We start from the raw sequence: 18,240 nt of genomic DNA, 5'->3' as shown, positions 1-18,240 counted from the left end.
AACAAGGCCCAGTGATTTTAGGTCATTAAATTCATTTATTCTTGCATCAGCAGTATATTTTAGCCTGCATGGGTTCTCAGATGAAATGACAATAAATATTACAAATAACTTGTAACAATGGGGCATTGCTTTAATTTAGAGGCATGTGCAATCTCACCACCAAATGTGACTAACTTCAGAGCACAAGTTGCCCCGTTCCTGTCAAGATTTCCTCCAACACAAACTTATTCAGAAAATGGTTTCCTTTGTCATCTAAAGTGAAAGATATTTTTAAACATTCAGCCTACACGTTGATGTTGACTGTCGAGAGGATGTTACGTTCCTAACATTAGAAAAACCTGAGAACAATAAGGCAAAAACAAAGAAACCCCATCCCAAATGTAAATACCCACACAATTAAAATAATAATAAATAATCCCGACAGCATCAATTAACTCTGAAATCTGCATAAACTGTCCAGATTCCTCAGCGGTTAACGTGAAACAGCGATTCGTACAAAATCAGTTCACACAAGACGTTCCCACAAGGTGGAGAGATCTTTTATTTTACATAAAAAAGGGTGCAAACTGGAGTTTCCCTTTAGGTGTGGAGGGAATAAAAAGTGATTTTCTAAGGTTCGTGTGTGACACATTGTATTATATCCAAGGAGGAAAAAAAAAAATCCAGGCATTTCAGATAAAAAAAAAAAAAGGACCTTTACCTTTCTGTAAATAAAAAAATATGAAACCATAAAAAGAAGAAATTTGGGTCCTTCGACTACCTCATTCAAATACATGTTTGAAGTGACATTCATATTTTAACACAATAATATATATTTACAGTTTTAAGATTTCTCTTAATCATAGCTCTGACAGAAAAGAACCAATGCTGAGGGGAGGATAAACTCTTGGAGCTGTAGGAGAAAACAAAACCAAAATATCAGATAATACATATTTGATATGGAATTCCAACAGAAAGAACAAAGAGTATAATTGTGAACTCTGTACAATTTACAAATAATCATCACAATATTGCAGTAAATGTCACCCTAAACCTCCCCCTCAAAGAAAAACAATACAGTAAATCCAAGACAATTTCTACAGTACAGCAACATGGAAAAAGTGCCAGAGAACCCATAAAGACCGAAGCCATGCTTTCATTGACACGGCTTTGACACGCAACGCAAAGCCGCGAACACACGTCAGAGACAATGGCAACTTTACTGGAATGTGCTGGGAGAAGACGTATATTTAAATTTATTTCTTACACGAGGACTGGAAGCCGTGACGTCACGTCTCACCGACCCGACAGACGTGGTCTCCGGAGAAGCCATGCAGATACGAAACCACACAGAGTCCTCCTATAGGAGGCCCGGAGAGCACAAAGTAAATACGTCAGAGTAATATATCCATATCTACCATTTCAGCCAGACGACCCGCAGTTTTTAAAAAAAAGAAAAAAAAGAGAGGAAGAAGCAGATGTTTTTTTGTTTGTTTTTGCGAAAGACAACCGGCCACAAAATCAGACGATGGAATAATAAGACCTGGTCGATATACATTGGCGTCGGTTTCAACAATAATAGAAAGAAACCCACCGGATGTGACCCTTGACAAACACTTTCCTGGTACTGAATTGGGCCACGCTGCTTTTGCGAGTCCCCTCCCCCCCCCCAAAAAAACGACAGTCAACATGTCAAAGGTGGAGTATGATGCTCAGAAACACATTCAACTTCATAGTCCTGGCACAGGTGGAAGGCAAGGGGCTAGTAGTAGTATAGTTGTCGTCTCGGGAATGGCACTCAGAGAACTCGTGGAGGTGGTGGGGGTGTAGGGGGGGTAAATAGTCTGGATATCCATCTCACTAGACATGAAATACTTTCAACTCGGTGAACACCGATCCAAAAATACATGACGGTGACCAACCCGGACCCTTTCACAGAGAGAACAACCACCAAACATGATTCTAACGTCATCGTCGCCGACTAAACGGCACCTTGCTCTCATTAACACCAGCAAGCAACGGGGCTCCATGGGGGGCCGACATACTTAAGAGGCACTAAGACGTCTCAAAGAAATGAACACGTGTCATTCAAATAGCTCGTTCTCTCCCGCCATTCATGCCCCTTCCAATCCTATGTGTGGAACGACTATGATAATAACCAACAAACAAACAAAAACAAAAAAAGGTCCCGTTGATTTAAAAAAAATATTCTAGTACTTTCAATAACACAATAACTTAAGACCCCGGAGCAACTGACGTGTGTGTGTGTGTGTGTGTGGGGGGGGGGTTGAGAATAAACCGAAAGCTATACAGTGTAAATACACGCAACAAGCAGGTTTACATACGGAGTAATCGAGAGTTTGCAACATCCAACACATTGTAATTCTAAAAGATGATGGAGGAGGTCCACAAAGCGTCAACTCCAGTGTGTGTGTGTGTGTGTGTTGAGAAAAAGGAGGGCTTAATGGCACGAAACGAAAAAGGGGTAGGCAGGGGATAAGTCCATTCAAAGTGTATTCCCTGCACCCGATAGGGAAGGCCGAGCACACGAGGCAGCTACAATTAAAGTAATAAGCACGATTAAAGTACAGTATTAAGAAGGCAGGGTCTCCTCAGGGAAAGCCGGGGTCAACCAATGTAGTGCAGTCATGGTCTCAAGCTTTTGTTTGTTTGTTACCCTCTCTTTCCCCATAAAACCATGGCTATTTGGAATGAAAAAAAACCACCAAAAAAACTCACAATTGATAATAATTTCATTCAAAAAATTCACATTAGCAAGATAGAACATAAAAAAATAAAACACCTATGTACGGTAATTCTCTGTTAGGAGGATAGGCAAGGTGACATATCGAGGATATTGTTTCAAGGCAGTCCTCCATGACACTAAATCCAAAATAAAAATGGTAGGAACATCGTTCACTCATCCGCCTTCGCTCCTTTCTCGGCGCCGTCGAGGCGAGCGACCGGTTGGGGGGGGGGGGGGGGCTCAACGGAGGCGTCCAAACTTCAAACAGCATCAGGGGTCTTCAGACTGGAGACGCAGGGGCCGGGACGTCCCGCCACCGACTGGAGCACACCGAACCTCTCCTGGGAGGAAAGTCATCAACTGCTCCGATACGAGCTGGGGAAACAGTCTGCAACGTTAGGGCCGTATCATACAGGTGACCCCCCAAAAAACACCTGACAACCATCATGCTGCCAACTTGTTTATCCAACTGGTGATGGTGGTGTGTGTGTGTGTGTGGTGGTCGACTGGTCGGTGGGTCGGGGGTTAAGGCATCGGACAGTAGCAACACCACGCCAGTATCCCTCCAAAGCAACATCCCCCGGTGTCGACTGGTGAAGAGTCCATTAAATAACCGTCACATCGTTAAGAGCGAGAACTTTTAAGACCCTCCCACCGTTTAATCCACTTAGTTTTGGTCTCACTTTTTGTGTCCCCCGTTCTTTTTAAACATTGGTCTTAACTCCTAAACTGCAATTTCCATGCGCATGACAGATTACAGAAATGCTGCACAGTAAGTGACACGTCTGTCCATACATTCAGTGTGTATGTTTTAGAAGAAGTAAGAAAACTGGTGGCAACCAAGACATAAATAGCATAAATATATATTTTTTCCTCCCCAGCCCCACGTAGACGTTAACGGTCGCCACAAAGCCGACGGGAGAGAAACTGCATGCGAGTCAAACGGGCCTGTAGTGTGTCGGCCGACGGCGGCGCCGTTAAGGGGAGCGCTTTAACCGGGCGGCGTGTGCAGAAAATCATCCTCGGGTCCCGGTGCCAGGGCCGACCTTTTTGGAGGAAGAACAAAAAAAAGAAAGAAAAGTGCAGGGGGCCAAAAATGGCCGACGGATGGTCTTTGTGCCGGGTGACGGGCAGTTACACTCCGGGCTTCCTCGCGTGTTCACGTTTACATTCAGTCCCACGCCAGGAACGACCAAAAAAGGGCATTGTGTCCAAATGAGTGGGCAAACTTCACGAGGGCGGGGGAGGGGGGGACTTGACAAGGAGGGGAAAACCCAAAACAGGATTCATGAGAGTCAAACAAAGAAATCATAGTATGCAACAGGCCGGCGGTGGCGAGATTCCACAGGAAGATCCGTCTCTTCCTTTTGCAACACCACAGAAAAAAAGAAGAAAAGCCAAAAACCAGTGGAAAATAAATTGAAATACAGATGCGGTGTGTGTCTTGGGGGAGGAAAAACAAAAAAAGGATTATCCTCTGCAAATTCCCCCCCCCCCGCCCCAAAAAAATTGTTGCCGATTCGGACGACTGGCGTGCGAAAAAAGAAAGAAAAATTACTCCCGTCAAAAGACACAAGCGTCTTGTACATCTCAACAAACCATGTTTCCCTCCAGAGAGCAATTCAATCAAGAATCTCCCGAATTTATTCTGAAAAGGGACCTTATTGATTTCTGAAATCACAATCGACTGCAGGCCGGTGGCGGACGATCATTTGTGCCTCGGCGTGTTCTTCTTCCGTTTTCGCTTGAAGAAGCAGCAGCACCTGCGGACAGAGACACGACGAGTTAGACCAACAGGGCTCCGGATAAACAACAACGAACGGAAAAGAGAAAACGACGAGTGCGCTGCTTGAATTTTGTATTTATTTTTGTTAAATAGCTGAATTTGAGTTTCAAATCTGGACCGATGCATGTGTTTGGGGGGATCACGTTAGCGGGAACTGCAGCTGGCGACGGGCTCGACGAGTAAAACGTGAGCATCAAGGACGAGATGGACGAGGTGCCCTCCACCAGGTGTTTGCATGCGTATTCACCTCCCACAGAAACAAATGACAGAGGGGACTTTATTACAAAATGACACGGGGCGATATTTCTCCGATGCAAACAAAAAACAAGTAAATAAATGGAGCGGTGCACACGGAGCACGAGACACGGTGAGGCCGAACGGTCAAGAGAAAACATACAAGGACAAGAAAAAAAAGAGGCTGTGGATGGAGACATCGGACATTGACTGGGTACTCGGAGTAATTCATTAATAACTAATAATGGCGCGCCATGCAACAGGAGTTTAAAGCCCTTTAATCCGAAGCCAAACATTACAGGGGCTTGTATCAAAGCACTTATTTATTTATTCTTCCTGCTCTGATTCAACAGTTTTAAGTGGGTGTGCCTGCTGATAATATGCTTCACCCATCAGGCGACGGTGACTGGACAGTACACCGATTACACTGTTCTCGGGAGTTTATGGCACTTTTGCACCAGAAAGAGTCCAATTAAAAATAAATAATAAATGTAAATAAGAGCTGCACTGGGACCCTGTCCCGTGAGTCTGATGTGGGCGAGCGGAGAGCGACTCACCACAAGTTGAGCATTTTCACGCAGCTACAGAAGAAGAGAGAGGAAAGAGTGCAAAGAGAAAAGAAAGATAGATTAATACAGAAAGACCAAGATGATGGGACTGGGCACACAAACACACAGAGCACTCCTACAGCTGGGTGATAATTAGATATAATAAGTTATTAATTTTCAATAAAATCGCATGGTCATTGATTCATGAATTTTGATATTGTGATACAGTTACGTTGCCTATATTGCTCATAACAAGTACATATTAAATCAAATTTTAAGGTAAATCTGATCATTTTGTTCATCAAGTTCTTAATGAAATGAGAAAATACTCAATACTTCAAGTATCTAATTCACACATTAGTATACAAAACAGACTTTACAGTAAACATTATATATTATATTGAGATAGAGCGTTTTTAGATATCTCAATATCCATCTATGCCCCATGTACTCCTGCAGTTTAAAAATATGTGAATATGCCAATATTTGTTATTTACGTCGGCTCCGCTCCTCTGATGCCAACCTCCTCTCCATTCCTCACAGGACCAAGCACCGGACATGGGGTGACAGAGCCTTCTCCATTTCTGCCCCCTCCCTCTGGAACTCTCTCCCCAAAATCATCCGTGACTGCACCGAACTTTCATCATTTAAATCACTAATCAAAACCCACCTGTTCAAAACTGCTTTTAATGTGTGATTGTGTGCTCTGAACGTTCTTATTTGCTTTTATCGTTTGTTTTTATTGTAATTTTTAATGCATAGCTTTTAGGAATTTTTAAATTATGTGTTGTAAAGCGTCTTTGAGTATTATGAAAAGCGCTATAGAAATTTGATGTATTATTATTATTATTTAGTTTAAGAGTATGTTTTGTAATGTTGGGTAAACCAATAGGTATATTCGTTGTACTGTTGCCATTTTGATTTGTACATTTTTATAAACACTGATGAAAATCCAGATTAATTCAGACCTGATCCAGCACACTGAGTATTATTTGCGTTCCACAATCCGACGCTAATTTGATGATTGTTAATTAAAAGATGCAAGAGCCGACTGAATACGTGGCATTCATTCACCATGGGGAAAAAAGCTAAACATTGATTAAACTGTCTCGAGATTTGCATCTATTACCTCATGTTCTCCTATCAAACATGGACTTGTGTGACGAGGTATCAAAGAGACTGGCAGTAAACGCGGCAATCATCATATCAAACAATATTGTGTGAATGGGGAGGACAGGAGGCCGGCCCGCCCGTCATCGGGGAAATAGAAACTAGAGCGGATTTGGGCTTTGATGGACTCTGATGGGATATAAAATCCCTGCAATATAATTGACAGTAAGATGAAAAATGACCCGAACTGGACTGAAACCAAATACATATTCTATGTCAAGATGTATTGGGCTGTATTATCCAAAAACAGTATTTTCTCCATAAACTACTTATTCAGCATTGAAAAAAGAAGAAAGAAAAGACGACATATTGATCAGGACTGTCACCTCCCTGAAAGAAAGCCCAGTTTTAGGATTAAATAATTGGCTCAACATGAGCGCGGCCGTGATGGAGGCCATTTCCAAACGCCTCCGCAGGTGTACCTTTGAACTAAAATCTCTCTAATTTGTAATCAAGTTTTTTTAGTTTGTTCTCGTATTTAACAAACATATTGTTTGCTATAATATCCTCTGGCCTCTAATCCCAAATGCAAAACGCTTATTATTAACATCAATATTGGTTGTGAGTTGTGCCTCGTGACATCCGGCCATGCAGCTGCTGGTTAGCTGGTGCTACCAGCTCTTAACCCTCCTGTTACCTTTAGGGTCAATTTGACCCCATTCAATGTTTAATGTCGGTGTTCTTTCGGGTCAATTTGACCCCAGGCTGTTTTTCACTGTGTCAAACATATAAGAAATATCAACTTTTTTATATATTTAAAGGGCTATTTAGGTAGTCAACAAACAAACATAAAGTACCTCACACTTCAACTTGGAAAACAATATTAATTCTAATAATTTTCTGGAGGTTTTAATTGCTGGGGTCAAATTGACCCCGAGGGTAAAATATGTCAGTAAATATAAAGGTAACAGGAGGGTTAAACATTGAATGGGGTCAAATTGACCCTAAGGCAACAGGAGGGTGAACCCTTGTGTTGCCTTTGGGTCATTTTGACCCGATTCAATGTTTCACCCTCCTGTTACCTTTATATTTACTAACATATTTTACCCTTTGGGTTCAATTTGACGCCAGCAATTAAAACCTCCAGAAAATTATTATAATTAATATTGTTTTCCAAGTTTATGTGTGAGGCACTTTATGTTTGTTTGTTGACTACCGAAAGAACACCGACATTAAACATTGAATGGGGTCAAATTAATCCTAAGGCGGGGGGAGGGTGTAATATTGATTCGGGTCAAAATGACCCTAAGGCAACACAAGGGTTAAGAGAAACCCAATGAAAAAACAATGTTAATGATCGTGCTTCCCATGGGTTCTCCCCCCCACCCTCAAACCTCCATGTGTGTCTTCCAGTGAGGGAAAGAAGTGACTGATACGATGACACAATCTTTATACATGTGACTAACTGACCACATGGACCATCTGGCGTGACCACAACAGACAGAATCAACTTTGCATTGATCGTTGCAGATACTGTTAAAAGACGCGCCGATGAGGTTAAGAGGGTTTCCCCTGGGGGGAGGGGGGGACAGTCACAAACCAACAGTATAGCAAAAAGTGGAGAGAGAGAGGGGGAGGAGAGGAAGCGACAGATAGACTTGGAGGAGAGCTGCGGTGGGTGTTTGACACGTACTTGGCCTCGTCGACCACTTCCACCTCTGCCTGAGCGGTAATGGGAGCGTTGGAATGAACGGCCAGCGGATCGTCTGCGTTCAGCTCCCCGTTGGTCGAGCTGACCACCTGCGGCACAGACGGGCGTTACTTCAACAGAACGGTTCAGACGGTGGCCAGAATCAACGCGAGGAGCCGCTCCCGCTGTGGCGGGGGAGTTGTTGTTTTCATTTCCGGTTGCCGCTCTACCAATTTAGCCCACTTCACTTTCATTGCCTCCTCTGTGGAAACACAGAAGAACACACAAACGACACAAAAGGCACATTCTCGTGTGGCGGCGACGGCACTCGTAAACAGTACGCTTTAAAGAGTGGACGTCGGCGGGCGCCGCGAGGACTGTCGATCTATACGGATCCAAAAATAATGTCACGTTCTATTTTTAAATTCACTTTCCAGCCCGTCTTCCGGAAAGGAAGACAACTTCAAAATGAAAATAAAAACACAGACGAGAACATTCAGAACACAAACTGCCACCGACAGACAAATTACGGTACGCAAAGAAAAGCGACTGATGTTTGTCCCATTCACCTGTAGAGGAAATGGCAGACTACTTATTGTAAGGATGTGATTTCTGTGTGCATAGGTTTATAGAGTGAACACCTTTGTTAACATCAGCCACCATTCAACTCCATTCATGGTGCAACAGTGTGGAAAAAAACTCTGTCATCAATTTCCCTACAAGATATTCTGCAAGTGTACTTTTTTTCCTTTCTTTCTGGGTGACCCCACACATCTCGAATATTTGTTTTCTTTTCTGTGATGGGTACAAGACTTGTAACTGTTGTTAAATTAAACAAAATTAATAGGTAATTAAATAATTTCTTAGATAATTATGGGAGAGTATAACAGTGACTGTGTAGTTTTAAAAAGATAGATACCATGTGTTTTAATTTATATCCATAAAAAGTTCAATAACCATTCTACTGTATACAGACACTAAGCTCTCGGACCTCCGCTGATCGTGTCTGGCGCAGTTTCTCTCCCTTTAGCTGGAGAGACAGATCTGTCTGCCAATGGAAAACTACCAGGAGACGCATTAAGTGAACATTCAATAGTTTTTACCTCGATGAACTACAAGCTTCCACACGGTTTCACCATGAATTCTATATTCTACCAAATGTATTATCTGATAAAGCCTGCACTGTACACACCTATGCAAACTGAGCCGGTTACAGACCGGGACAATCTTGGTAATGGCAAGAAGACAAATCATACCAGGATGTTCCTTTAAGCATAATGACCCTTTACGACCAAAGAGCGTGCACTTACCCGGCTGAGCAACGCAACTCTGCCATGCAAGAGGCTCCTTGGTCTTGTGAGGAATGTCCAAGCGCCATGAGGAAATGCAGTACCCCGAGATCAAAACAATGCCACAACCACGGCTGCCGTTTGTAAAGCTACATCACATTTTCACCGTCTGGGGTGGGTGGCACCAGATGACATGCATATGGCGGTGCAGAAACAATAACATTTCCCAACCAGGGGGGTAAAGGGGTGGGGGAGGTACATGGTTGTAGATCTGTCTCACGTACAGGGCAACATACGAAATAAAGCTTGTGAAATGTTTGAGTATCGACTATTGAAACGGAAATTAGAATCCTGTATTTCATTCATGAAATACTATTCTTTTTTAAAATTGTGAGCTGTAATTGAATTTTGTTTTCAGGTGATAAAAAAACAACAAAAACAACTTGTTTATAGGGTTTTAACAGTGTCTGAAAGCAACCAAAACTTAAATAAAAAAATGCTGAATCACCATTTTTAAATGCCCAATTTCCACAATATTATAATGATTCACTCAAGTATTGTTAGATTGTTAAATTTGAATAAGTATTATTCTGAGTTAGCTCCTATGAGACAGATCTGGCTCCATAGAGATTGGGTGGGGTGTGTGGTTGATCAGGTGAGGGGTGTATACCTGCACTGAGCCCCCGTGCCTGTCCGCTGCCAGTTGGGAGGTCAGATAGGAGGAGTTTGCTTGGCGTGTGGGCGGCACCTCCCATGCTCCTCGTCGATCTGAGACCGCTGTCTGCTCAGGAGTCGGGGTGGGGGGGCGTCGGCGATAGGAGGGGAAGTGGGATAGGTGGGTGCGATGGGAGAGGGTGGCGGGTGGTGATGGGATAATCACGTTAGGAGTGATGGATATTTGGGTGCACGTGGCCACGTACCATGCAAAGCAGCATGAGAAATGGAGAAAAAAAATACAACAAAATAAAAGAGTGAATCAAAATCAAAAGCAGCCAAAGAACTGAAATAGCAAAAAAATGAGCCTGAAGCCAAATGGAGGTAAACTCTTACTTAATCTTAATCTCAAACTTTGGCCTCAACCTCATCACATTTACATAACACACAAATTAAAACAGAAATTATTATTATGGTTTGACGGGTTGTCTTCGTACCAGCTATTAACAATAATAACCGAAAAGATGAAATTCTCTGGCAGAAATGTTGTATTCTCCCCGAACCATAAATGGAGCGAGACGAACTAAAACACGTGCGAGGAGGAACTGCAGTCCCCCGAAAAATACTGGCCAGAAATACTATTAATCAAACACACCTGCGCTGACAACCTGAGCACAGTTTCTAATGGTCTCACCGGGTCCATCCCATCTGGTGGAGAAAACACATCCTTCACTCTCTCATTTCATTTCAGGTTGGGCGACATGTCAAAAGTCTTCCATCACAATGTAGGTCATTTCAAATGTCGATAATGATATATAGCTATATATATATATATAGTTTTTCTGGTAGATAAACAAATTAAAAGTGTATTTGAAATAACCACATGGTAAAGCCAATTTTGTAAACACCTGTGTGATTAAATACAAACAATTTAGATGACACAATTGTGTATCATATCTTGATGTGATTTAATTACAATAATATTCCACTGAAAGACTATACAATTCTAGTATTATTATCGCCCGGCCCTAATGTCAATCTAGTCCAGTATGTGAATGATTACAAAGCATTATCTCAGTTATCTTCATCTATTTGGGCTGCTGTCAATCAGAGCAATACATTCTGGTCTGAAATACTCAGTCAAGCAGGATGATAGAGATAATTTGGATTTATGCTGTTTTGACAGATAGGTGCCAATTCATTCAAATTATTGTAATTATCCCTCTTTTTTATTTTTAAATACAACACATCTCATCAGAATAGTTTGTAGAGAAGCGTTGCACATTAGTCCTGATAAGTGCAGAATCTGTTATTGTTCAAGATCTTGTGTTAGTTTCTTTCATTCAGAGTCCGGGGTCAAAGGTCACCCTATGATTTTATGGACAGGCAGGGGAACGGGTGTGTACCTCAAAACATATACAGTTCAGGTTGTAATGCACTGCAAAAACCAAGACCTGGCGTACCTGATTTCTGATTGGTGGGTGCTGTGAGGGGCGGTCTCTGTGAGGATGGCTCTCTCTCGTCACAGCAGACGCTGCAGAGTCTATGTGGACAGACCCCACTGGCGTGGGCTGAGGGGAATAATAACAATTTAAATTGTGGACGGTCAAGCTGGTCATTAAAAATCAACAAAAAACTGAATTGTTGACCGACTTAAAATGTATGCGAGTAGTTTCCGTGGGCTACTTACTATCTGCCGGCCAACCCAGTCGTAAATGTAGTCGAAGGTGTATCCTTTTCGCTCAAACAGTTCAGTGAACAGAGTCCGCAGATATTCGTAGTCTGGCTTTTCAAAGAAGTCCAACCGTCTCACATATCGCAGGTAGGTGGCCATCTCCTCTGAATTAAACACATATTTTAAAAAAACATGAATATGGATACTATAATTCGAACCATCTGGTGGGGATGACGTCACAATACCCACAGCTCATCTCGATGAGATGCATTTCAAGCTCGACAGCGTGAATCTTAAAAGGACATTACAGCCTCCATCAGCGTACCTGGGAAGTTCTCACAAAGGACCTCGATGGGAGTGTTTCGTTTCGTGTCTCCGATCTTCTGGTATCGTTCCTTCAACGTGTCGGCCTGCAGGAGAATTGGAAACGGAAAGAGATATGACCCGATTCTGACGTCCGATCAGCGATATATCAAGACTCGTTCATAACATGGTTAAGCTGTAATGGACTATGCAAAGAACAATTGTTTAATGTGTCATTAATTCCATCACTGCTTATTTATCTTTAGTTGTAGCAAAGAAAACACTGGTGACTAAAGTATTTGTATTAAAATTCTAGCACATGAAATACTGAATTTAGACAAATCAGACTTTCAATACATTCTCAAAGTGTCCATAATAAAATATAAAACAATAATACTGATCTGATTATCTGATCTCAAGATTACATTGCATCATGTCAGCTCTCAGTTATTTCATTATTGATGCATGTTTTTCTATATATAGACAGAACTGATGCAACACTTTCGTGCACTTGCCTACCTTTAGACCTTGCCATGGTAGACTCCCACGAAGGAAATACATGAGCATGTGGCCTAAGGCCTCCAGGTCATCTCGCCGGCTTTGCTCTATATTAATAGATTTGATAACATTTCACTGAGAAAACTTCAAGAATAAAGCAGCGATCCACATTGCATTTGTGTCAGGACAAAACAAAAACAAAGCTATGAATGTAAACTCACCTTTTCCTAAATGTGTATTAATGGACATATATCGGGCAGTGCCCGTCAAGCTCTTATGCTCCCTGTATGGAATGTGTTTTTTGGTCTCGGGGTCGATGTACTCTTTGGCCAGACCAAAGTCGATGATGTGTATGATGGGTTCCTTTTTATTTCCTTGCCGTCCGATGAGAAAGTTTTCCGGTTTCACGTCTCTGTAGATGAGGTTTTTAGAGTGCACAAACTCCAATCGCGAAATCTGACGAGGAAGAATACAGCGGAGTCAGCAAAAAACACAACAATACATACAGGTCTGAAAGTAAGCATGGTGTAGTCAAGATGTCAAAATGTAGTCAAAACTGACATTTTTTAATGAAAGTTGACTGCTGCAATGTGACAGACTTTTCAAGAGCATTGTGATAAAGCATTTGTACACATTAAAGGGGCACTGCACCGATTTACCACATATAATGTCCTCCGGCTCTGGAAGGGGACGTCTCAAGGCTGAGCAAATGACTCAAGTAATATATATATATTTTTAAGGTTTCATACTTGTCGGGGAAGGTCTGTAATTCGTCTCTTGCAAGTCCCCCAACCTTGTGGAGGTGCAAAACTTGAACGTCAGAGTCGTCCTTTAAAGACATCGTGATCATACAACCAAGAAACAACAATGACATAGTTCAATAAAATCTGTGTCGAAATAATATTTTAGAGCTACAACTAATAATTAGTTTTATTATAACCCATTATTCTTTAAAATGTCTCAAACGTTGAGGGTTAGGTCAAGCTGCAACTTAAGAAATAATAATAATAATTTATTTTATATAGCGCTTCTCAAGACACCCGAAGTCGTGTCTTGAGAAGAAATGTGTACCCGTTAAGTGAGAAACAATTTATAAAATAGTAATATTACTTAGTAAATAGCAACATTATAATTTAAGCTGATCCCTCAATGATTAATTCACTATTTGCAGCTACCACAATGATCCATTACGGTCACACAACAACAGCGTCTGTTGATGTCGAGCCACAATTTCAAGCCACAAACCGAGAAGCAAAACCGCCCTGCTGGGAGTTCGGACTCTGAAGGATCGGAACAACAATGTGTTTGTGAATGCAGATCTTAACCAAGAGCTCAGCATTCCCATTGTGTGTGAGCTGTTCTTACAAATCTCCTTTTGGAAGATAATGGTGCGAGTTAGAGGATCAGCTTCTTGGGTTAAATCATGAGGGATCCTTAAAAAAAAACGGAGCTTGTGTAGGAGGTCACGCTCACAGCATTTATTGTGGAACACTCACTTGTGCCAAAAGACAAAAGAAGAAGACCGACGTCATACATACAGGGGAGAGATCTAAAAACAAAAAAGGTGCAGGCTTTGGCAACTCTCGGTTCTGCAACATCGCGCTTATGTTGTGCTGTTTCGTCGGTTTCCCTTATGAATGTGCCGGGGTTATCTTGCATTACAAGAGCACTGCAGATTTTGTGCTGACGAAATGAAATGCTAGAAATTGTCGAGACGTCTGAGGCGACTAAAAGCTAAAAGACCAACATCTGAGCTGCTCAAGCCTAATGAGACTCAGTGATGGCTCTGCTCTTTTTGACAGCCCACACGACGACATGACCAACAGTGCGTGTGCACTGACAGACTGCTAATTTGCAGACTTTGCACTGGGCACTCCACCTGCTCCACGGACCTTTGTGGGCAGGACATTGTGCGAGTGAAGTAATGTGTAATGAGTCGGGCTGATCACCTTCAAAGAGCTATAAAAGAAAACGTATTTACAAAACCCCTTCAAAACCCTGAAAGGCCTTTATTATGAAACGTATGCAGGAAGTGTTCACTCTCACACTCAGAAGAAGTTAGTAGCGGAAGCCATTTTAAAAAGCAACTTAAATGGATCGTATAATGTTTTGAACTCACCAGCTGAATAGCTATCATCAAGACAGTCTTCAGTGAAAAGGTCCGGTCACAAAGGTCAAAGAGGTCCTCTAGACTCGGGCCCAGCAGCTCCAGAACCATGGCATTGTATTTCCCACAGGGCCCAAAGTAAAACACCTGGGGGACGCCTTCAGCTGAAACGCAAGCAGAAAAGAAATTAGACCTACAGGGGACAAACGTCCCAGTGGACACCGCTGTACATGTCCTCGCTCTCGCCTTAGTCGTCCCAAGTCTTTATTGTTTAATGCATTTGCAAGTACATCGAAAGTATTCTAGATCATTTTGAATAGCTTTGATAGTAAAAGGAAATATAGAACATGCCTATCAGGGTTTGTTTAATTCCAAATACACTTGTGGGAATCCAGAGAGTTCGTGCGGCAAACGTGTTTATTATTCTCGTCTCCCTTGATTAATGATATTTCCAAGCTGGGTCCAAGGTGAACCGTAAGAGGCCTCAAACTGGTCTGATGGGAGGAGGGGCACCGCAAGGTCACGGAGGACAGTGAAGGGAGAAAGCTGCAAGGTAAACATTAACCCGGGAGTAAAACACAACGCAGTGCTTGCAAATAAAACAGTGCCCCTCCTCTACTGCAGGCTGGGGAAAAAGGGAGTCTTTTCACTGGCTCATATCACATCCTCCCATCTGAATCATATCCTCTCTGCTAGACGCACTAATTGCTCTCAAATCCACTCCATCTGTCACCTCGGCTCTTATTGTGGTCGGTCCAATGCGACAGTAATAACGGCACGGCCGGCGCTCTGACCCTTATAACGTGGCAATCTGGGAATTAAAAGTCCTTGTATGGCTGTCGCACTAATCTGCAATACAGCAATACCTATTGACCGGCCAACGCCAGGAGATGGCAAGCGACCGCCACGACCGCCATGTTCACGTTTTTTCATTTTTTTCATTCATCAAAGCGACACATGGCTCCGTTGAATGCGTGGGAGTTTTTAGGGTAAAACTTTTGGTACAAGCGTCACAGCTAAAGCTTTGATTTATTGCCCTTCTGAGTTCTTCATTTAACAACAAACAAGTTAATTTGTTTTTTAAAATTGTGTAATGTTTTGTCATTTTGAAAGCAACAATATACCCAACAAAAGCCTAACAATAAAGCGTATTAATGAAAAGGCACTAAAATCTGGATAAACAAAATGTAATTGGAATTTTTTTTATTTTTTTAATCCCATTGTGCTTTTGAGCCAATCAGTTTTCTCCACAGGGGACAGCCTGCATGAGCTTAAAGCCTAAAACCGCAATGAAACGGGACGACATGGTGTGAACGGTTGAAACGTTTCCTTTATTGCGGCAGGTAACTGTAATAAGCACACACAGGGAATTTCTAAATTACTTTAAAAAAAGCCTCACCAACCTGCACATAATTTATGAAATTCTAATTCATCTAATCTCATGTTTTGCAGGAGTTCAAGTTTCAGGCACATACTACTTCTATTGATTGTAATTATTATTTTTAATTGGAATTATTTGTTGACCTCCTTCTGAACTTAATTTTCAAAGAAGAAGAAATCAGGTCAAACTGTTAATTGCCTTCAGGGGTCGTATGTATCAAAGTTTGCTGACTGCTGGCCAGTGCTATTAAAAAAAGGTCCCCTCAAGAAACTTCAAAGAAATGCTGACGCTGCAATCATACGGACTGATTCCTTTATCAGGCTGCTTCAGCTGTGCTCAGTCCTTGGAAATATTATAATTGCATGATCGTTAAAAGAAGTGGGCGCGTCCCGATTGCTTCTCATTTCCCCGATCTTACAGCCGACACTTTATCTGAAGTCTTTGGGAGATTAGCGGGAGAAAAGTTATAGTTTTGCTACCAGACCTTTGTCTTCTAAGAAAATAAACATATCAACATCAACACGGTGGTTATATTGAATCATTAATGATCATTTTACAATTTTTAACAAAGGAAAAAAGGTTTTTGGTGGTTCTGTCGAAACCGGTGCGGATTGTTTGCCACAGCGGGTTTTGTCTGTCAACCGACACACGAGTTTACAAAGCCGAGCAACATGAAGCAATTTAGCCTAATCAGCTGTGATCATGGACCAAAGATAGGCTAGCGTATGTTGAATGACCCTTGTTTATATTGTTTGCTTCAATGATTTGGATATTGTTTTTGTTGATGTAATCTCATTATAAATGAGCTATAAAATGTATTGAACGGTTGTTGAAACGCTGAACCGATTCAAGAAATAACATTTTCTAATTTTGTTTATAACGGGGGTAAACATGGCTTCTGCTACTTTGCATTAGCCCCGTTGATTTTATTATTTAGGATGTTGCGGGAAGTTCATCCAAGAGGTGAGGTGTATTGAGATAAGTCGATTACGCATCTTTCCGAGTTTGCTTCCCCCTAGCAAAACATACTCGGGCGCCAAAGAACACAACAATCACTTGTTATCACGTTATGAAGTAGATATGAACATGTTAGCAAACAGTTGCTTGGCCGCAGTGTTGCCAGGTCCGCGATTTTCCCGCGGAATTGGGCTACTTTTGAAGTGTTGCCGCGGGTTGAATTTTTTGTCCGCTGGTTCGGGTAGACCTATTTTGCATGCAAATTACATGAATATCTTTAAATAAAAATCCATATTTTAAATGAAATAATTTATTTATACCCAAATCCTACCAAACTGACTCCAGATCAGCACGTACACACATTTTATTTATGATAATATACTGTATCTAATTACACAAGGCCATTTTAGGACCTATGTGAAATAACTGTTTCGGGAAAACTGCTTTTAATGCTGGCATACTAACCATTTGGTGTTACTTTGTAGATATTACAATACATTTGGCAATGATAGCAATGCTGTTGGACTTTAAAAGCAGTGTATATGGTTTGGCACGGGCATATTTTGAGTTCTGATATTGGGCTGGTTTTTGGGCTGGTTGTGTCACACAGACCTGGCAACCCTGCTTGGCCGGTGCTTTAAACATCCTGCAACACAGAGTGGCATTCGAAAGCATAGAGCAATAGTTTCCATCTTTCTAGGGTGCGAGAGTGAACGAGAACCGTTAAGCTGCCGGCAGTAAAACAAACAAGAAGCAGACGTTTGAGACGTTACGACTGGGGAACTGAACCGTCACTACGGGAAACGTGTAATCACTTGATCGGTTGTTGACATAAAAGTATTGATCATTGTAATTAGTACTTTTAGTACCTCCAGAGACGACAGCTGGTACATTTTGCTTCTGACCATAACACCTTGAATGTATCTCGGCCTATATAAAAGCCCTAAGACGATGTTTTTCCACTTCTGCACACAGACAGGAGAAAATGATCGACAGGCTGCCAGCGACCAACGATATTATTGTATGCTCAGTTCATCCATATGTCTTGTGACGAAGGAGCCAGATCTCAGAAATGAGTTGGCACAATCGAGTGTAGCGACGGGACCAAGGTGCCATCAAAAACATATTGATTTTGCCTCGAGTGGAGAGAAACCGCTAATCAAAAAAGCTAAATATTAATCCTGAGTATTAATTTCTACAGAGGAATGCCTGTGCAGACATTTGACTCACGCGCTCGGTAATGAGAAATGCACTGCAGCTTGAAAGGTGGCGTGAATGCCGTC

At 41.9% G+C, this 18,240-nt stretch overlaps 1 protein-coding gene across 6 annotated transcripts in view; it reads right to left on the bottom strand.

Annotated features, from left to right (window-relative positions):
* Positions 1-523: 523 nt before the first annotated feature.
* csnk1g1 (casein kinase 1, gamma 1) overlaps positions 524-18,240 on the bottom strand; it is a 34,750-nt gene continuing 17,033 nt past the window's right edge. Inside the window, exons 5-14 of one of the 6 annotated variants that reach the window (XM_056412148.1) lie at positions 14,632-14,783; positions 12,734-12,968; positions 12,534-12,619; positions 12,037-12,121; positions 11,727-11,875; positions 11,500-11,607; positions 10,053-10,163; positions 8,097-8,203; positions 5,303-5,326; positions 524-4,488 (exon numbers count right to left, since the gene is read on the bottom strand). In XM_056412148.1, the coding sequence (XP_056268123.1) occupies positions 4,434-4,488; positions 5,303-5,326; positions 8,097-8,203; positions 10,053-10,163; positions 11,500-11,607; positions 11,727-11,875; positions 12,037-12,121; positions 12,534-12,619; positions 12,734-12,968; positions 14,632-14,783 (1,112 nt within the window). In that variant the 3' untranslated portion in view covers positions 524-4,433. Of the gene's footprint in view, positions 4,489-5,302; positions 5,327-8,096; positions 8,356-10,052; positions 10,745-11,499; positions 11,608-11,726; positions 11,876-12,036; positions 12,122-12,533; positions 12,620-12,733; positions 12,969-14,631; positions 14,784-18,240 lie in introns of those variants that run through there. The other 5 variants (XM_056412149.1, XM_056412150.1, XM_056412151.1 and 2 more) reach the window with 5 other exon arrangements.

The sequence above is a fragment of the Pseudoliparis swirei genome, chromosome 4, assembly GCF_029220125.1.
Source record: "Pseudoliparis swirei isolate HS2019 ecotype Mariana Trench chromosome 4, NWPU_hadal_v1, whole genome shotgun sequence".
NCBI lineage: Eukaryota > Metazoa > Chordata > Actinopteri > Perciformes > Liparidae > Pseudoliparis > Pseudoliparis swirei.
Note: the sequence above shows the minus strand (reverse complement) of the source record. Positions and strands in the feature narration are given on the sequence as shown.